We start from the raw sequence: 20,801 nt of genomic DNA on the forward strand, positions 1-20,801 counted from the left end.
ACTCGCCTTTTCATGGCTTAGAAAATAGTCTTGGGAAATATATAATACATTGGCAGCTGTAATATTAACGACCAAGTTGATTAACAAAGAGAGTTGTAGAATTATCAAAGAATATATTAGAAAAATCTAGCTGAGCATAACAACATGATATCACCGTTTTCACACGTATAAATTTTCTGGTTCTTGTTATCCAAACGAGCACCTGCCTAATAGACGTTGGCCTCAACGCTGATTGGCCGTTCCTTTTCAACATACCCAAGGTTGCACGGAGTCTAAGGATAATTACAAACGGATGCTGTTTCAACTGTGGGTCGTCAAAGTTTATCTTTGTTCTTACCCTCGAGATTCGATTTTACATTCCATCATGCCTGTACCTGGCATCTGTTGTGTCATCCTCTTTTTATCGACTGTGTTACACCAGACCAGCTGTTCTCCAGGTTAGATCACTTCCATTTAGTGTCTTTAATTTGTAGCATGCAGATTAGCCACTTGAACTTTTTTCGATCATTCAATGGTTTCTCGGTGAATCATTTCGGATCAGGTGAGCGAAATGAATAAAAGATAGCAACAAAATAAAAGCTACACTGCGAAGTATGTTATTTTCAAACCAGAACAGTGGGCTACCGCTCGCGTTAGCAGTTAGTGAAAAAATTCCTTTTTCAGTTCCGCCATCTGCTGAGAACCTGAGAAAAACTTGGGCAATATGTAGTAAACAGCGATTAGTTGGCGTCTTTTGAATGAGGGGTGATTTCAACTTTTGGTTTTTCAAGTCCAGTAGAAAACTTTGCCCGCTGTGGAGGTGCAAAAAGAAGTATTGAATATCAGCTTTAATTATCGACTGAGAAAGTCATGTCGTGGTGATTGGTTGAGAGAAGATAAATTGAACGTTAATATTTTTAATTTACACTGCAGTGCAAACTTATACAGGCGCTCTTTGTAATTTACTCAGTCATATTCTTAATGAGTAATCGTAAGGGCAATCATAAGATTGACTAATAAAGGATGTAGACCGCTCAAGAGAGCTTATTAACATTTTTTCAAATAATAATAATTGCACTCGCCTAAACGTTCGTGAAATTTTCAGAGAATTTTCAAATATCACACGCTCTGTAAATCCTCAGTTATACTGGCATTCAAATTAAAAGTGCAAAAGAATATTGGTTATATCGCTTCTGCCGCTTCACCGATAAGAGCATCAAGAATACCCTCTCCAGTCCTTGATGAGACCTTTGTTTTTTCCTGTCGAAGTTAAATGCCTTGTAAAATATACATAAAGCACAAAAATGCAAATGATTCTAGTTAATCGTCGAGAGAATGCTAAAGGAGTATCTGAGTGAAGGCCAAAGTATTCGAATAAAGAGATTGAAGACTAACGTCTCATCAACGTATGAAGTCCCTATCCAGTGTTAAGATTTGCTCATTCTAAACTGACTATGAGCAATTACATGTTTTGGATTATAAACTAATGTTTAATATTTCCACTCCACCTTTCAAATCAGTACTGGAAGTAATTTGCACAGATTGTGATATTTTACTGGCTCTTAACTGAAACTTTATTCTAGGAATGACCTGATTCTTACGCCATCCCCGTATGCACGCTTCCAAAGAAATATATTGTCTCATATACCTTTATCGCCAATAACAGTCTGGGAGATTTCATTTCCTTTAACCTCGTTTGACCATATTCTTTAAATTGCATAACATTCTTTAAAAGTTAATAATGGTTGTTTTTACCACAGGAGCAAACATTTTACGACAGAGTTTTAGACAGCGTCTGTATTTAAGGAGTGATTTTCACTACCTCAATGTGCCTGGTGTTGGGACAATCATGGCGCACGACCACTTTGCTTGCACCTTCAAATGCCTCAGCAATCCCCTGTGCTTCTCAGTGAACCTGGAATCTTCCAAAGGGACCAACGAAAAGCTCTGGTGTGAGCTATTGTCGTCTGATAAATACAACAACTGTGAGGCATACAAAGGAAACATGAGTTCTCATCATTACTCCATATTGGTGGGTTATTTTCTAACATGATTCAAAACTTAGCACTGAGGAAGGGCTACGCCCGAAACGTCTGCTATAAACATCGTTTTTAATTTGACACTGTATTATTACTATATACAACTTTTAAGTGTTATCTGTGCCACGCAGCAACTGATCCTTTTGGACTATACAAATATTTATTCTCTAACGTGAACTGATATGTACATTAACCCAGTTAAGAAAGGGATTTTAGGTTTTTAAACTCTTTGTTTTTTGATAAGGATATATTTTATAACAATATCGAGGCTGAAAGTCGCGAAATTTTAAGAATATTTCAAAAATAATCCCGCGGCTAAGATTTTGAAAAGAATGCAATTTTGAGTGTCGAAAATTTTAAATGCAACATAATCATATATCTTTAACTAAACCGTATAAAATTCTTCCTTCTCTAAACGGCAAAACTAGCCCAAAAGCAACAAAAACAGCACTAGCCGTATGTTCGATGCTGATAATATATCAGCAAGAAGTTATGTGCGTGATATCAGGCTTTCATGCCTTCAGGCTAGCTCAAACATTACTTTAACACCATCCAGACACCAAATACCTTCGAAACAGAAATGTCATACGCTATAATCAAAGCATATTCACAAGAATATTTTCAGCCTAAAATCGGCAGAAAAATAAAAATATTCAGCCTCCGCCGGAAAAAATTGTTCTTATAAAAAAAAAAAAACTTAACAGTAGCGAGTGAACGGCTGGATGGCGAGCTCCCTCTCTATATTTATATCTACTTAACTTAAAAAGCAATGAAACTCGAAGGAAAATTGGAAAATATGAATCGCCTGCAAATATGTGGTTGCCTTGGAGAAGGCAAGCTCCGTGAGGTTTTAGACTCCTCTAGGCGTTAAGTTAGTTGAGGCACAGCTCGAAAAACGGCGAGAGAAAGCGAAAGAACGCCTGTGGACAAATTTAACAAAAGTTCCTTCTGCCCACTTATAGACCGCCTACAGGACCCGTAACATGACCGCCGGCTTGTGTTTTTCAGTGGTCTGCAGATGTCAAAACGCAAAACAGTCAACAGACTTGCTCGTAATATAAGCAGCTCCATTCCAATCATGTGGTGCAGGAACGAACAAAGGAGGAACAAACCTAAACATCCAGCTAGATATACGTAATCTCGATCAAATTGATGCAAGAAACATAAAAACGTCCTTATGCAAACGTTTAGTTTTCTCGAAGTGAAGCTACGGCGGTCTCTGAAGAAAAACTGGACGAAGATACATATGTAAATATGATATCCGTGACAAGAAGCAACATACTGCACTTGCAAACAGTCCTTATCAAACAGCCGGGCCCGGCTCGATCAAATTGATGCAAGAAACATAAAGACGTCCTGATGCAAACGTATAGTTTTCTCGAAGTAAAGCTACGGCGGTGTCTGAAGAAAAACTGGACGAACATACTGTACTTGCAAACAGTTCTTATATCAAAACAGCCGGGCCTGGCGTCACAAAAGAAGGCAAGTAAGTAACATGTTCACGGAATAATTCAAACTTTGTCGATTGAAAGAAAATACTTAGGAGACTTAAATTAAAACATAACTTGTAATAGAAATGAGCCCAAACAAAGTCGAAGCACATGGCACATACTCTGCGAAGCGCCATTCGGATAACTGCAAAAGCCATACAGACGTCTTACCTCTTAAATTTTCGATAGCACAGTCTAACGGCGCCACTCTACTAAAAATTCGTCCTAATAACACAACATACAGTGCTCTTCATAAACACGTCTGGAGCAAAGAAAGGTCAGTAAAGGTACACGAACTGTAGGAGTCGTGTAGGCCCGCCAACCTTATTTTTATACACTGCAAAGACATGTGTGCCATTGACCATATTTTTTTTATTGAATCCTACTGTTCTTCGCGAAGGAACTCCACATGGGGAAAATCAGTTATTCCACTCACTCTTGTTGGATATGAGATGGTTATAGCCAACTCGGCCCTACGCGCCTCGTTGGCTATCTACCAGCTCATATCTAAAGCGCGCTAGTGGAATAATTCTTAATCATTATTAACTACTTATTAACCTCGAACGTTCGGTCTTTACGGGAAAATCTCAAACCTCAGCCTTGCCGTATTGATACGGCAAGGCTGAGGTTTGAGATTTTCCCGTAAAGACCGAACGTTCGAGGTTAATAATTTTTTTATTACATGGCTTTTACTTTGGTTTTGCGGACCCGTAATCGGCCCGTGGACATTACGGGAGAATAATTCCCTACAATTTGCCAATCAGAGCGCGCGTCATATTTGCTACAAACACTAGCCATATAATAATTGTTAATAATTTAACATCATAATCTGATTTCAGTCACCTTGTTTTTCATCGCCATGTCAAAATGGAGGTACCTGTGTGCCGAATTACAAGGATGGCTCGTTTGAATGCCGTTGCAAAAAAAGTTTCATGGGAGAATACAGCGAGAAAGGTAAATGCCATGAAGAGGCACTAAGTATTTCACCTTAAGAAACAATTAAGAACAGTTACACCTGGTGTAGCTGCTGGTAAAAGAAGTACGGTTCAGGCTTTCACTGTGCGCTGGTTTGCACTCAAATTTGCAATTGGTTATGTGCTTGTTAACAGGTTGTGATTCAATCGTCTGGAGAGTAATTTAACTCAAAGCTCACAACCTCTCGCAAAATTTTTACTTAAGAACTGGGCACATGGATTTATAGGCGTGACCTTTACTAAGGCAGTGTGTTTTGGTATATTTCAGCCGTGAAGTCATGCATGGAAGTGTTCAATTTTCACAAGTAAGTTGTTCTCCTGTTAACTGTTCAACTTCCCTGCACATACTGAACATTAATATATCTAAACAATTTGAGCACAAAATTTAATCAGTACAGTAGCTTGCAGTGTAACTGATGTTACCGAAAATATTGTCCCAGTGGTGTTTGATACCAGTTGATTTAGATTGTTATATATTAAACAACAGTCGCTATTTTGCGCGACAGTGTATGCTCGGATATTTATCGCGAACATTATCTCAGTGTTCCGAGAAGCGAACAGTTCTCCAAGAGCGAAGCTCGAGGAAAACTGTGAACTTCTCCGAACAGATAAAGTCAAAGGACAAAATTGGAGCTTTTAATCCATCGAATATTTTTGCACGCACGCGATTGGTCTCAACGCGTCACGTAGCCGAATATGGTAGCTGAAACTGGGGAATACCAGGGCGTCATTCCCCAGTTTTCCACAGATCCTGCGTATGGTGAAGGATTATTAAAACAATAGCTTCAATTTGATTTTAAATATGCTCGTTCCTGTTCGACTCCTGTCCGGGTATTTTTTCGTTGTTTTCACCAGAACCATGCTGAATTTATTGTTATTCTTATTTCATACTTCGTTATTTCAGTGCTCGCGAATTGTCCGAGAAGTGGACAAAAATACCTTGGGCTATCTGAGATGGACTATAATATTGGGCAAAAGTCATGAAAAATTTAATTGGGCTAATTTCGATAAAGTACAAAGCTTTACGCTGTTCATGGGCGAACTGCTTTTGGCAAAATATCACATAAGACCCTTAGTATCTCGCCCTGTTTGTCGAAGCTCGCCAACGAAAGCTAACGAGAAGTAGAAGTTACCCGTATTTTCCTTTTTTTCCTCTGAAATTCTCAACAGATCCACAGCAAGTGAGGTGGTCTCATTCTACTTTGACTCAAAACCAACACCCGCTCTTTGTCTCATGGGAGACTTTGGATGTGGAGATGGAGGATGGACACCAGTCATGAAGACTGATGGCAGCAAGGTAAGCCATAAACGTGCGGCCTATTAGAGACACATCTTTATGGGGCTACAGGCGACGATCAGGAGAATGTTCAGACATGACTTCTGGAGGTTAGAAACGCGAACTCCTGAGTTAAGACGTCACTTTATGCCAAAAAAAAGTAGCGTCACAGATTTCTGTTTATTTTTTTTCCTATGACATCAACTCTCACTCATGCTGATAACGAGATAATAAAATGGACTAAAAGAAAAAAAGCTGCTGAAAAATTGCATTAAATAAAAGCGGAATCTACCGGCATAGGTAACAAAGAGTTCAGTAAAAAACCAAAATTAAATTAAACCAAATCAGCACAAACAGTGGTAATAAAAGTTCATAAAATGCAAGTTTTCAAAATATTCATTACCACTGTTTGTGTTATATTTTTAATGGAATAAAATTTTTTCCCAGATACAATATAAATTAAAGTTATTAAGCTGTCACTCTCGCTGAATGATGCTCTCAAAAAAATCTGGGTTAGCATGGAGAGATTGTTTAATTAAGTTCCAGGTTGCAATTTAGGTCTGAAAATAATAAAAAAAAGAATATAGGCGGTTTTATTTGATGTGTTACTTAGAGGGCCGGGCGCGGGGGGGGGGGGGGAGCACTTATGGGAAGCCGTTACTGCCAAAAGCCATTCGAATTTTAAATCTTGGTCCAACCGGCTTTTAGCCTTGGCGAGTTGCAAATCTTAAATGATGAGCTTGGAACATGTATGGGTGAATTTAATAAAGCGATGGTTGAGTCTTTTTTGGGAAACTTCAGTTCTCGCTAGCGAGAAATTGAACACTCGTTAGCGAGAAATTGGAAACTCGCTAGCGAGAAATTGGAAACTCCCTAGCGAGAAATTGAAAACTCGCTACCGAGAAATTAAAAACTCGCTAGCGAGAAATTGAAAACTCGCTAGCGAGAATTGAAAACTCGCTAGCGAGAAATTGGAAATTCGCTAGCGAGAAATTGAAAACTCGCTAGCGAGAAATTGGATACTCGCTAGCGAGAAATTGAAAACTCGCTAGCGAGAAATTAAAAGCTCGCTAGCGAGAAATTAAAAACTCGCTTGCGAGAACTGAAGGTTCCCAAACAAAACTAAACCATCGCTTTATTAAATTCACCCATACATGTTCCAAGCTCACCATTTAAGATTTGCAACTCGCCAAGGCTAAAAGCCGGTTAGACCAAGATTTAAAACTCGAATGGCTTTTGGCAGTAACGGCTTGCCATAGGCACTCCCTTATATGTGCTATATAGCTATGTGCGGCCCCAAAAGGTGCGATTTTCAGCCAATTTGGTAATGAATAGGGTATCGATTTTGTACAATTTGGTCATAAATAGGGTATGGTTTTTGCACCCTAGTCTTGAACCGGGTATAGTTTTTTACAAGAAGCTACTTTTTCAGCAAATTTATTGATGAGACCTTGAAGGAAAACCCCTCACAACGCCTTCAAAATCGGTCTGAACTAAGGAGCTATTTCTAAGTCAGGTCGGAAACAGTGTATTGATTTAAGGGTCAGGTCATAAATACGGTATCGGATTTTTTGGTCAGGTCATAAACAGGGTATGGAAAATCGCAGATTTTGGTCCTAACTAGGGTAAGGGTTTCGGAAAGTGGCCCACACAATCCCACCCAATTTTTCTGGGAGTACCCTCCCCCCAGGCTTAGAGGCAGTGAATGATGTTCGTTCCATTTTTTTCGCAGAACACCTTTCATTATAATTCGGGGTACTGGAGCGATTATAATGAGTTCAACGTTCTTGGAGGAGAGACTGGGTTTGACACACAAGCGACCAAGTTACCGACCTACTGGAAAACGCCCTTCTCCAAGATCTTTCTTGGTATGAAGATCGGCCAACAGATCAACTTCATTGTCATCAACAAGCAGGCCAACTCTCTGTACTCACTGATCGCCGATGGGCAATACCGCAACACCTCACTGGGTCGTAACACGTGGAAGAGGCTGATTAGATCACAGGGCTCATTGCAATCCAACTGTGACAAGGAAGGATTCAACACGGCTAGCGTTGACGTCACTTTGGGTAAAGCTCGAATTGGTATCCTTGGTAACAACGAGAAAGACTGCATTCAGTGTGACTCCAGAATAGGATTTGGTGCAGGAGGACGGCACGATGACACTAATACGTGTGGAAACGAGGACGCCGAATCTTATGTACACATTAAGGCCGTGGGATACATCTTGGTGCAATGAGGCGCATCTGCCATTACTATTCCGTTGGTAAACAGGGACGTTATATGTTTTTTAGATATTTCGGTACATCGTGTTTAATTCGTTCAAGTTTTGCAAGGTTTCGCCTTGAAAGGTAAGTTAAATTGACTTCTAGAAAAATAAATCTTCCAAAAAAAGGCGATTTAAAGGAGAACATGAAGGTCTTACCAGCACGAAAAATCCAGACGTTAAAAAAAATTAGACGTTAACATTTAAACCAGAGCAGCATGCGAACCGAGGTTTACATGCATGTAATGAGTAATTGCCTGGGGCTTTGTAAACAGCGAGCGGCCGTTTCCTATTTCATTTCAATGGTAAATTAAAATACAAACAACAAAATAGAATGACTTGACGAAACTTTGTTTACCTAGCCTCGTGCAAGATGACTCCACGGCGAATCAGAGATCGCTTTACATGACCAAGGTTTTTAATTGAAATAAATTGTATGGTTTTAACATTATATTTTAGACGGGTGTTTATTTCTCTTCTTTCATAGCAAGGTGTTCGACGGTAAACATGCTCTATAAATTACATTCTGCTGTGAAAAGCTTATCTAATTTTTCGCTGAAGATTTCTCCAAGAATATGAAACGCTGTTATTTCTCAGTGTGTCGTTTACCTTCCGCGTTCGTTCTCTGGGAAATCTGCTTTCATTACCTAGTACTTACGATGTAAGGTCATTATGTGCACCTCCGTTAAATCTTAGCCCAGACAAAGTAAAATTTTGGATGGCTTTCATTTTCTTATTAAAAATATTAAGCAGGGTAGACTTGTCTTGGTTATGCACGAAATCGCCACATGCCCGCTGCTTACTATTTAAAGCACTCTCGTTAATTGCGATGTTTATTTATCTATATAGTAGTGCCGATCCTAGTTACAAACTAATACTGGCTGTAAAATCCCCTAGAAGCGACCAAAAATAAAAAAATTAGATCACTAATGGAATAGAGAAACTCCTTGACTTCGAGGAAGTTCGATCTCGCGACTTTCATTTCATAACTACGAACGTAATTTCATGGGAAACAGTCATGTGCTTCTAATTATTGTTTGTAGAACTTCCAAGCTTGTCTGCACAACTAAAATTCATACTCCATTGTAGCTATCTTAACAAAATGCCATGTTTCACATAGTGTTAGTGATATTCAATACGTTCGCCTTATTTTGCGCAAATACCTCTTTAAAATAGTCAACTTGTTGCTAAATGTTTTAAGAATGCAGTGTGAAGTGTTTTTTGGTGTGGGTATACATGTAGTAAATGTGGTTAAATGTCTTTTGCAATATTTAAGTTTACTTTATTCTACTTTGCCTCGAGAAAAGATTGATTTTTCATCCCAACTGAACTGTTACTGCCTTTAAGTATTTCGCATTTCTCGTTTATAATCGTTACGGGAAATAAAACTGTAATTTGACAAAGAAATGTCAAAAGTTCTGACCATCAAAGGCAATTTTATTACACGGAAAATTGTTTTCAACTTTCAAGCATCTTAAACTAAAGTTAAAGGCCGCAGTTTTACTAGACTCCTCAATATTGTTAGCTAATGGGACGTCATTACACAAACGCAGTTTTATTCCACAGAGCGTTTTAATTTTGTAATGCCAACACAGCTCTAGCTAAACATTTGGTGTGGATTGTTTTGCGTGAGGATAAGCAACAATCCATGAAACATTAGGCCCCGGCGCCAAATGAGTTTTAAATACTGATATCCAGTGCAACGCCACAACAATAGAGTCATGTGATGTTGCAGGCATAATTGAATTAGAATCTTCCATGGACAAACTTACCCATTGACATACGGCTAAAACCTTGGATTCTCATTGATTACTATTTCAAAATGTTCTGACATGTCAAGGGAAAAGAAATGCGGTTATAAAAGTTGGACTTGCTGCTTTTAATTGGCGGAAAACGCCATTTTTAACTATAATGCAGTAACGCTGTAACGAACGCGCTCGTGAGCGAAGTTAGCCCGCAAAATACTTGCAAGGAAGGGTCGTGGTATATATTGTCGATTTGTTTAAATTACGTACATGGTGTTAACAATTTCATCCGTCTAAGAAAACGTCTTCCGACAAACGTGTTATTCAAATGGACAGCTGCAAATCGAGAGAGATCCAAAATTATTGACACCTTGAAATTCATTCAAAAACCTTTCATTCTCGCAGTTTTGAAAAAAATCATCGCTTGCTGCAGCTTGAAAGCTACGCTGTTAAAATTGCTATCGCAGTAAAATTTTGCACTCGATCATGATTGCGGTTATTATCAATCTACTGTTTCTTCTCTGCTGTTTTCTCGCCTCACTGTCGTCTGCTATGAACAAAGCGAGCTGTTCTCCAGGTAAGATTCCTGTATTTTATTGATAAAATGCAAATGAGCAAGTTCAGCTTAAAATAATGAGTATATATTATATTTTAGCTTTTAAACATGCATGTGCGTTTAATTCGGTAGAGTAACTGGACCCTTAAATGACGAGAACTGCTGAATATTCCGCGCTATTGGCCAAATTTAGAAAGGACTATTCGGGCTTGAATGATCATGGTGAACGGAGTATTAGATGGCACAGAAACGAAATTAGCAGGGTAATCTTTGGTTAAATCGGAACTGTCTGATGCCCTTATTCCCTAACAAGCACCTATTTTCAAAAGCCAAAGTGTTTCTGAATGATAAGGGTGCTGGGAAATATGGAAGAGAATTCCTTTTGGCTTCTTTTCGCAGGTTTGCTTAGCTTAACAACATAAAAATTATGGACGAGAATTTCACTCGTTATTCACTGTTTTCAATGCTTCATTAGTTGAAATGTTGCACCATGCCACATTTTGACGCGACGCACTGTCGGGAGTTTTGGCAAAACTTTCATTTTACCATTGTGTTGACATTGCAACTTCACAAAAAGACGAATACTGCCAGCTCTGCATTTTACCACACTACAATCCTTCTATCCAGCTTAAGTCATCAAATCTTTCACTTTATGACATTTAATTTTCTTTGTGTCCGTGACGAACATGTAACACTTTAACACTACGTCGCCCTTATAAACTCAAAGACGCGCGCTACTAGGAAGTTAAAGTTAAAAACAGGCCTGCAAAATAATAATGCCTCTCACGCAGCAGCAATTTATTTTGCGGAATAATTGTATAATTACAGCCGGGTATTTTACAAGGCTCATCAAAACTGACTAGTAAAAGCTTAATGCCCTATTAAACAGATTCCCGCGTGATATTATTCCCTTTGTTTGGAACATCGCACTAGATGAAACTTTTGCAATTGATTTTCTCTCATTGTCCACAAATATGGAACCGAATAATCAACAAACAATTTGATCAGACGACATGTTAGTTCATATACGCGATCGGTAATCCATTCCCCCGCCCCTTTCCAACCAGTCAATAAAAAATGATACAGAGGTTTTACCAAAACCATTTGCGACGAAAGTTAAAAACGTTGAGAGTTTTATGTAAAAAGTAATTATGCAACGGCTTGCCTTTTTTATTCACGAGCTGTTTAATTTTCCACGAACTCACCTGCTTACAATTAAAGAGATCAATTTTCTTTTCTTTTTATTCACTGCCAAATAAAGAGAAGGCGGGTCAGTGTTTCTTGACAACCACTAAATTGAAAGCATTCATAAACAGGAACAACTTAAAACTAATTTGAGCATGCTTCAAAAGTCATAACAGATAGTTTTGCAAAAACATAACATCTTATAGGCTCTTCTCGACTTTTAAATTGAAAATCATGCTGCCGTTTCATTCTGTTTTGTGTTTTTGGTGCTCTCCTCTCTGATAACCGACGCCAACTGTTCGTCAGGTTAGGGGGGACTTCCATATGAAAAGGCAAGGGATGCTCGTCGGAAAATATGAATTTTACTCCTAAGGGAGACTAATGTGGACGCTGCATGAGCTTCATTAGACCCCTAAAAGATACCACTTAAAACGGAAGAGACTCGATCACTAGCCACTGTTCAGGAAAGGATCCTGCGAGCACTTGTAGACCCGACTCGCGTACTCGAGATCGAGATCAGCGGAAATCAAGCCTGAAAACAGAAATTAAATGAGAGCATTTCTTTTATAATTATTTCCTCGAGTACACCCTAAAGGATTCTTTGACAACTAGAAATGGTGACGTTTCGTCATCAACACCCTAATCGAGACCAGAATCCTTAATTTGTACCCGAGACGACGAGCATCACCGACCTGTTCATATAGGAGTCCTCCCGGGTTTCGAACATCAGCCGTCTAAGGCCGTTTTACAGTCGCTTGCAGCGTGTCATATGTCAAGTTAGTTATTTTCGAGAGGTAGAAGGTATAACGATTTTTTGGATTGTGAGAAAAAAAATAATAATTTTTTTTTTCTTAGCGATTTCATTCAGGGAAAGTCTTCGTGATTTTTATTTCATAAACCTACGTGATCTTGTGAGTTCGAAAGCAATCGATATAAACGAATGTTTAAAGGATCCAGGCGATTTTTTTAACACAAGAAACGGAAAGACAAACGCTACCTTTCGGTAAATGGTTTCTTGACAGAAAAAGAAACAACAATGAAGAAGGAAAGGAAAAATAATCAGTACTTATCACTAAGATTCGAACTCTCGATGTCTCGCATGGCGAGCTAGAGTTTATCACACTGTGCCAGCTGCACATCAGCTATCGCAGGGCAAAAATATTACGTGTTGTTATTTATTTACGTACCGCAGGCTCAAGTGTTTTGCTCAGTCTATACCTCACTTTTGACCAAGCAAAATGATCTTGCCGTTTTTCGCTACAGCACAAGGAGGACATGTACAGACACACGCAATGTAAAACGTGTAGGCAGGCCTGAGTAACAAACAGTTTCTTAACGTTGAGCTTTTTCATTTTGCAAAAATCACAACACACCCATGAATGGAAAACGGCTTTATGGCCTTGTTCCAAAGCTAGACTGCCCTAACATTACAAGTGGTTCCTTAATGAGCAATGCCTCATACACCCTTTCATAATTTATTTTCCAAGTTCAGTGGCTCACAGCCACTTTAATTATATTACAACGATACATTTACAGTGTAGTCCTTTAACTTCTAATTTTAGGAGCAGGCGATTGATAAGTCCAGCGGTACCAAAGGGGAAGTAATTACGTTAATTACACACATTAAACCTAATTTTCAATGCACAAATTCCAAATAGAATAATTTGCTCTTTGTCTGGTTAGTTTTGAGGAAAGTAGAAAATTTAAACTGAATAGAGATATTGATGGAGTCTTATCAATTTACACCTTGCTCATTTTCGTTACGAAGATAGTGTGGCCGTCTTAGTCGTTTATAAGGAAAGACCAGCATAGGAAAACGTAACGTACACATCTATGTTGAGAAATTGTAATATGTTTTACTCAAAATACTCCATATATCATTGTCCTCACAACAGAAACAAACGTTTTGGAACATGATGATTCGTCTCAGTCGCATGATTGGCTTCGGTTTTCAGTGGACGAGTTCCATTACCTAAATGCGGCTCGAGTTGGATCGTCTACAGCATATGGCGACTTTGACTGTACCTTTAAATGCCTCAGGAATCCTTATTGCCTGTCTGTCAATCTGGCCGCCTCCAAAGATGCCAATGGAAAACTTTGGTGCGAGCTGCTGTCTTCTGATAGATATAGAAACTCCTTGGATTACAGAGCAAGCAAAACTTCCCATCATCTTTTCCTTCTGGTAGGGTCTGTTTTATGATACATCAATCTTGCTTGAGTACATTTCCAAAATAATAATCAATATAACAGTGGTCAAAAATAGCAGTTGCTGCACTGCTGAACCGTCTAACAATAATCAAATAATAAGAGAAATAAGCGACTGTAGTGATGGGTTAAAATCGCAAAATTAGGAATCGCGCTTGCTAAAGCTGGAGAATTGACCTATTGTATTCTCAGAGATTTTTAGGCTATAAGCAGGCACTACATGAAGAAACACTTCGTGATTACTGATTCTTTTGGACTTTTCGTAGATAGCTAGGCCATCTCTATATAATAAGGGAGCTCCGACGGCCCGAAGATCCCCCAAGCGGAACCCCATATTCACAGAAACCCATGAATTGCTTTTTTCATCCTAAAAACGGCTAGCAGTATTGCTCGTGGGCGAGTACGCGAGATGACAACAGGGCGAAAAAAGGCCGGGCGGTGAAACAGGCAGTCCGCTCTTGGTCCAATGTGTGAAACGGAGAAGGACTGGCATGAGCGCTTCTTCCGCGCTTCCGGTGAGGTTAATGGCTGCAAAAAATTTTCCTCGACGAACCGGAAATCAACTTTGCTTTCGTTATTTTTGAGACACCTGTGGTGTATTTTTAAAAGCCTTTTTGATGCTTTAAACCCAAAAGTCAATACGTTTATGTCTGTTGTAATGATGTTTAAGTAATTTCGTCGTACGCTGCCCAAATTTGAGTGAAGTAAGACAGTGTCGAATGCAGGTATATCCCGCTTATCATGACCAAGCCGTGATCCTCTTCTCCTTTTACGAGTTCTCCACATTACTCCACTCTAAATTTTACATATGTTGAAGATCAATAGCCTTTACATAACAAAGTAAAAAACCAGCTGGATATATTAGGATATAGCAGCGTTTTAGAACTTCAAAGTCTCCCTACTCTTGCCACACGCTTGCTTGAATTTTGCCATAGAGACCGAAAAGTAATAAAATTTTGAGTTTGAGTTTCGCCTGAATTGCAAGCCACACTCGATGTTTCATGAAGGCACAAAATCTTTCGTCTGTAATACTGTTCAGTTTTGTTTGTGTGAAAATTCAATAAATCGCTGGTTGTCGATGAAAAAGACAAAAAAAGAGCGCCCGCCGATGCGTGTTTTGTAGCTATAAACATGACAAATTGGACTTTAATTCCACTCTTTCGAGTAAAAAACGTACATCGAACTCAAACAATATCTCTGGCTTTAAATATGTTTAAGACTGATGAATGTTTGAGAACACATTAAAAGTTTAGCTTAAAATATGGGAAGACAACAGAAACAATCAGCACAGTTACGGTAGCGTTTTCATTGATCAACCCGAATAAGGATTCAATTTCGATTTTGTTGTTTGAGTTCTCAAAACTCCATGTCTATTTTATTTTCGCAGTATAAAATTTCACTATGTTGAAGAAACACACATGATGCTAGTAGCCTTATAGCGTTGGCGATAATTGTTGCAGCATCTCAGCACAAAATATGACAAAAATAATCTTTGTCAAGATTTTATTTTGACAATTCGCTTGAAAACACCGACTCGGACTTGAAAGTGCACGCGCTGCACTATACAAATTTGCTACTTTTACGCGTCAGAATTATTTTCCTTTCAAAAGCTTCTGTAGACTCGCCAAACGAGCAACAACAATAAGAAACTGTCGAAACAGATTTTCGTTATGATTAAACATTGTTCTGAGAATTAACTCGATACCAAAGTAGAGTAGAGAGTTTTCTTGCATAAAATTTATAGTTAAGTCAAAAGCTTACGCGTACAACTAGCGCGAGCAGGTTTTACTCATTTCACAGCTCAAAATTTAAAGTTCTGTTTTCAACCCTGGAAAACTCACCTTTTCCCATTGCCTCAGAACAAAAGATGCACCAAAAGAAGTTGCTTATTCATATAGAAGGGAGTCTCGTGGAATTTCTTTAGAAATCTAATGTAAAATGGGGTTGACTAGCCTGCGCGACTTCTACGGTTCGTGACATTTGTACATTTGCCATTCTCTGTTCGGTCGCTCGACCTTTCTTGTAGCTTCACTCGTGTCCATGAAGGGCACTTCGTGTTGTGTAATAAGGAGGGATTTTAAGTGGAGTTGAGCCCTTAGATCGTGCTGTGGCAAATTTTTGATAGGTCAGAGGTCTGCATGGTTTCCGCTGTTATTTGTATGTCGACTCGTTGAGTTTGACACCTCTGTAATTTTTCATGTTTATGCATTGTTTAGGCTCATTTCTATTGTAAGATATGCTTTTAAGTCTCCATGAATTTGCTTTTGAGTGACAAAATATGAAATTTACCGTGAACATGTTGCTTACTTGCATTCTATATTGTGACGCAGGGCCCGGTTGTGATTAGAACTGTTTGCAAGCACAGTAGGTAGATCGTTATCACAGATATCATATTTGCTCTCGTACGATTTCCTTCGGAGACGCCGTAGCTTTACTTTGAGAAAGCTATACCTTTGTCTGGTGACATTCTTATGTTTCTTGCAGCTATCTGATCGAGCTTATGTTTCTCTTGCTCGATGTCTAGGTTGATTCCTCCTTTGGTTGTTCTGGTACCACATGATTCAAATGTAGCTGTTTACGCGCAAGTCCTGTTGACTGTTTTGGGTGTTTTATGTGCCATTGTTCGGCTTAGTTCAGGCAAGACCATGGTTTCGATCCTCCATGTGGATCTCATCAATTGCCGGTATTTCTAAAATACTCTGTACGTCTGAAGTTGCTACCGCAACTCGTACCTCTGTGAGAATGCAAGACATTCTGCGGCTTGGAACAAACTTCTCGTGGTGACGTGTGTACCCTTGTGACGGATAGAACATGTCTAGTTTCTATTGGCTATAACAGCTAGCCACTGGCGTAGTGTACTTTTCGATCCTTACTTTTTGAAGCTCGACCTCGTTATTTTGTGTTTCTTTGACGGGATTTTTACTAGATTTCTGCGCACTCGATGGCTGATCTGCAATGTGAAGCTATTTTGAGATAAATGCACATGTTCTTTTGCAAACCCCTTCTTTAAAACGGGGTTGATGCTATATGTCGAGTGCGTATTTTTGCTTTTTGCTCCTTGACGTTAGCTGAGTGCTGGTATGTCTTGTACGATGTAGAACGGGGCACGTCCATAATAATCATACCAATGTAAAATAGGGTTGACTAGCCTACACGACTTCTACGGTTCGTGACATTTGTACATTTGCCGTTCTCTGTTCGGTCACTCGACCTTTCTTGTCGTTTCACTCGTGTTCATGAAGGGCACTTCACGTTGTGTAATAAGGAGGAATTTTAAGTGGAGTTGAGCCCTTAGATCGTGCTATGGCAAATTTTATAGGACATAGGTCTACATGGTTTCCGCTGTTATCTACATGTCGACTCGTTGAGTTTGACACCTCTGTAATTTTTCATGTGTTTATGCATTGTTTAGGCTCATTTCTATGGCAAGATATGCTTTTAAGTCTCCATGAATTTGCTTTTGAGTGACAAAATATGAAATTTACCGTGAGCATGTTGCTTACTTGCATTCTATATAGTGACGCCGGGCCCGGCTGTGATTAGAATTGTTTGCAAGCACAGTAGGTAGATCCTTATCACGGATATCATATTTGTTCTCGTACGATTTCCTTCGGAGAAGCCGTAGCTTTACTTTAAGGGAGCTATACGTTTGTCTAGTGACATTCTTATGTTTCTTACAGCTATCTGATCGAGCTTATGTTTCTCTTGCTCGAACAGAGAACGGCAAATGTACAAATGTCACGAACCGTAGAAGTAGGCTAGGCTCGTGTAGGCTAGTCAACCCCATTTTATATTGAATCTGCTCGTCTTAGTAGACCCCAGTCTACTGCATTACACCTTTTTGCTCGGACCCGTTCGTTTCACCGCCCTACATATAAGCGCCCTGAGGACAACGACAGCAACCCCGCGCAACATGGCAGCCATAGTCCAGCTAATAAGATGACCGAGACATGCAGCTTTGGTTTACAGCGAACGGCTTTGATATTGGCCATGGTTTTTATTGTCAAAACAAGGTATCTTCCTACCAGTATCACGTGACCATATTGCGGGCTTAATTTTAGCGCTGATGGAGCTTTTTTTGGGTTGACCTCTGACCATGTACTGTTTTTTCGTATGGATCGTGGGCTCAAGCAAGGTTAACTTTTTGTAATCAGGGCCGGGTTCTTCGAAAGCCGTTTAACGCCCAGAATTAAATAATTTTTTTCTTTTATACAAATGTTTTTCACTGCTTTTGTCTTCTGTACTTTAAGATTTTTCAAACTCAAAACATAACGCCTAACAATCTACAGAAAACCTCGCCCCAAAGTTAGAATGCATTCCAGCGATCCTTTCTCGGAAAACACGCGCGCGAAAGGTAAATAGGCTTTCTTTTATAGATCATGTCTACATAATATTTCGTTTTCCAATGTTTATTATCTTAATGACAGCTTTGCAAACTTATCAGCATAGGAAAGGGCCTACCTTTCTCGCTATATATTTTCCAAGAACGATTGTTTTAGAATCAGAATGGATTCGCACTGAAATCTTGTCCACGGCAATATTCCAAAAAATACTACGTTCCCGCTCTGCCAAAAACTATAATTTCTAACGGTTCCCTGGTTCTCTCTCTCTCTCTCTCTCTCTCTCTCTCTCTCTCTCTCTCTCTCTCTCTCTCTCTCTCTCTTTTTGTTTTGTTTTGTTTGTTTGTTTGTTTCTCCAAAAAAACTTTCTATTCCTTTTACAAAAATTTCAATCAGTGTCAACAATATTATCTTTTAGGAAAACAGGGTCATTTACCACCAAAACATGACACCTTCTTGGCTCGAGGCGCATGCGTCGTACATCGACCCATTTCGTTCCAGTACCACTGAACAGCTGACATTCAAGCCAGGCCCGACATTGGATCTTGCCGTTCTCCTTAAGGTACCCATAATTCCCGCCGATATCTTGGAAGATTCAACTTTGATTACTCTCAAAATTGTGGTTTCTATGGATGAAAGTATTGGAGAGAAAGCGGACAGCGATCCAAACGCAATTACGCTAATGGCGCCGCTCCCTGTTTTGGAATGGAAGGAATTTCTGGTAGCAGTTTGACTGGGAAAATGGGGATGAGCAAGGTTCCTAGACCATACGACTCCTTCTATGACGGTCAGTTTGTCATCACGCTCAAGTTAAACGAACACTGGGGATCATGCTACACTGCGCATGACGGAGGCTTTGTGAAGACCGCCGCCTACCACAAGCGACTGCTACTCAGTAAAGGTCTTACTCTCGAGGTTTACAAAGACAATAACTACGAAAGAGTTGGGATAAAGTTTATCGAAGTCACTGTTATGTAACGTTCTTAGAGAAAAATATCGGTCGGTCGCGATGTTACTCGGTAGAAAAGTGAACTTAAGCAATGTAGCAGTCACACGGTACAGCAATTATATATTGGTGGCTAATTTGGCTAATTTTGATAGTTTATATCTACTTATTTTGTTTTGTTTTGTATATTTAATCTTGTACCAAGTTTGTAATACTTATGTGTACCAATGTATTTGTTGTGCCTCTTTCCTGACTCTTACATTTTTAATTATTATAATTACGGTCACCCAACTAGTTTAGCTTTTTAGTTATTTTGGGTGTCCCACTACTGTATGTACTGTACTGTTTATTTATATATTTATAATTATAATCTTGTAAATTCTTTTAGTTGTTTCCAGTAGTAGAAATAAACTGTTGTTGTTGTTGTTGTTGAAATGAACGAGGAGAGACTGTTAAACTAGAGCATTGAAATGTAACAGCAACTACAAATTTAACGGATATGTAACTGTTAATTAAGACACAGTCAAATGATTTGATGCTGAACAATTGAAATCTTTGTTTGCTGAAATGAAAATAAAAGGTGTCAGAAAACATAGAGAGCGCGCTTGATCATGATTGCCTACTACATTTATTCAATCAATAATGAAGCAGATGCCTTTATGAAGTGCTTTACTAGCCCTCTAACTCCTTTAAGAAGACAGTTCCAAAAAAATACGTGCTTCGATTGATTAAAAATCGTGTTTCTATAACTGATAGAAACAAAGAACTAGCGCGAGCTGTTGACGTAATGATGGCGTGAGCAAAGAGAATTTACATTTTGATAACCAGAGTTAACGAGTTGTTTTCCTTTTTTCGTCGCGGAATTTTCTAAAAGAAAGAGAATACATGTTCTCCGTGTTCCTATCGAGTTATAGAAACACTCGTGAACTTGAAGTTTGGGAGAACTCGAAAAAGCAGTGGAAACACTCGCCCGCGGCTCGTGTTCTCACAGCATTTTTCGTTCTCCCAAACTTCCACTCCTGTTTCTCTAACTCGACAGAAACTCGGTACATGTTTTCTGTTTCTTAAATATTACAAACTCCCGACAGTAGCAATTCCTCCCCATCCCTGCCCTACCCTTCCACTTTCCTCCAACGTAGCAGATCCACTAATGTTAGCGATCTTGAATCCTTCAACATAACTTACTTACTGCTACGATGCTGAACAGTTGAACTGTTCTGACAACATTTGGGACTAGCCTTTTGTCTCATTAACTCGCTTTTGCCTATCGATTTAATTGTGATAGTACGTGTGTATTTTTCATAAATTAACAAAAATCTATAAGCTGCTTTAGTTTTCGTTCAAAGCCTCATAAAAGCAAGTTAACATTTATCTATTGTGTACGTTCCAGGCAACAACCAAAGTCACCTGTTTTACACATTTTGGGCTCCTTTAAGATGCCGCGATTTTACCTATAAGACTCAAATGTTAAAATGCCTCAGGAGATTTTCTTCGATGTTTTCCTCTTTTTACCCTGACAACAACAAAACAGGAACTTTCGTCAAGCAAATTCGCCTTAACTTCCATAAAACACCCATTTTATTGTGTACAAATTTCATACATTTTGCACTGGTCTCACACGATAGCTGCTCTCCACGTTATATTCCAAATAAATGCTCACGACTTGACGTTTTATTTAAATTTTCTAAGCCTAATGAGGGATTTCATTTTACCTCCCAATTTGTATACATTTGAACCCCGCATAAATATAATTGTAATACCTACCAACTCAGTGGCGGATCTAGGAGAGGGGAGCCCCCG

General features: G+C 39.1%; 2 protein-coding genes across 2 annotated transcripts in view; both read left to right on the top strand.

Moving 5' to 3' along the window:
* LOC145484281 (uncharacterized) overlaps nt 1-19,047 on the top strand; it is a 29,405-nt gene extending 10,358 nt beyond the window's left edge. The window contains exon 2 of the mRNA XM_081462926.1: nt 18,716-19,047. Coding sequence (XP_081319052.1) covers nt 18,716-19,033 — 318 coding nt within the window. The 3' untranslated portion in view covers nt 19,034-19,047. The remainder of the gene's footprint in view (nt 1-18,715) is intronic.
* Nucleotides 1,552-7,997, top strand: LOC145484264 (uncharacterized). Its single transcript, XM_081462905.1, has 5 exons — nt 1,552-2,011; nt 4,348-4,462; nt 4,751-4,787; nt 5,653-5,779; nt 7,491-7,997. The coding sequence occupies exons 1-5, from the start codon at nt 1,721-1,723 to the stop codon at nt 7,995-7,997; spliced, it is 1,077 nt and encodes a 358-aa protein (XP_081319031.1). The 5' UTR covers nt 1,552-1,720.
* Nucleotides 19,048-20,801: the final 1,754 nt, after the last annotated feature.

The sequence above is a fragment of the Orbicella franksi genome, chromosome 4 (genome assembly GCF_964199315.1).
Source record: "Orbicella franksi chromosome 4, jaOrbFran1.1, whole genome shotgun sequence".
NCBI lineage: Eukaryota > Metazoa > Cnidaria > Anthozoa > Scleractinia > Merulinidae > Orbicella > Orbicella franksi.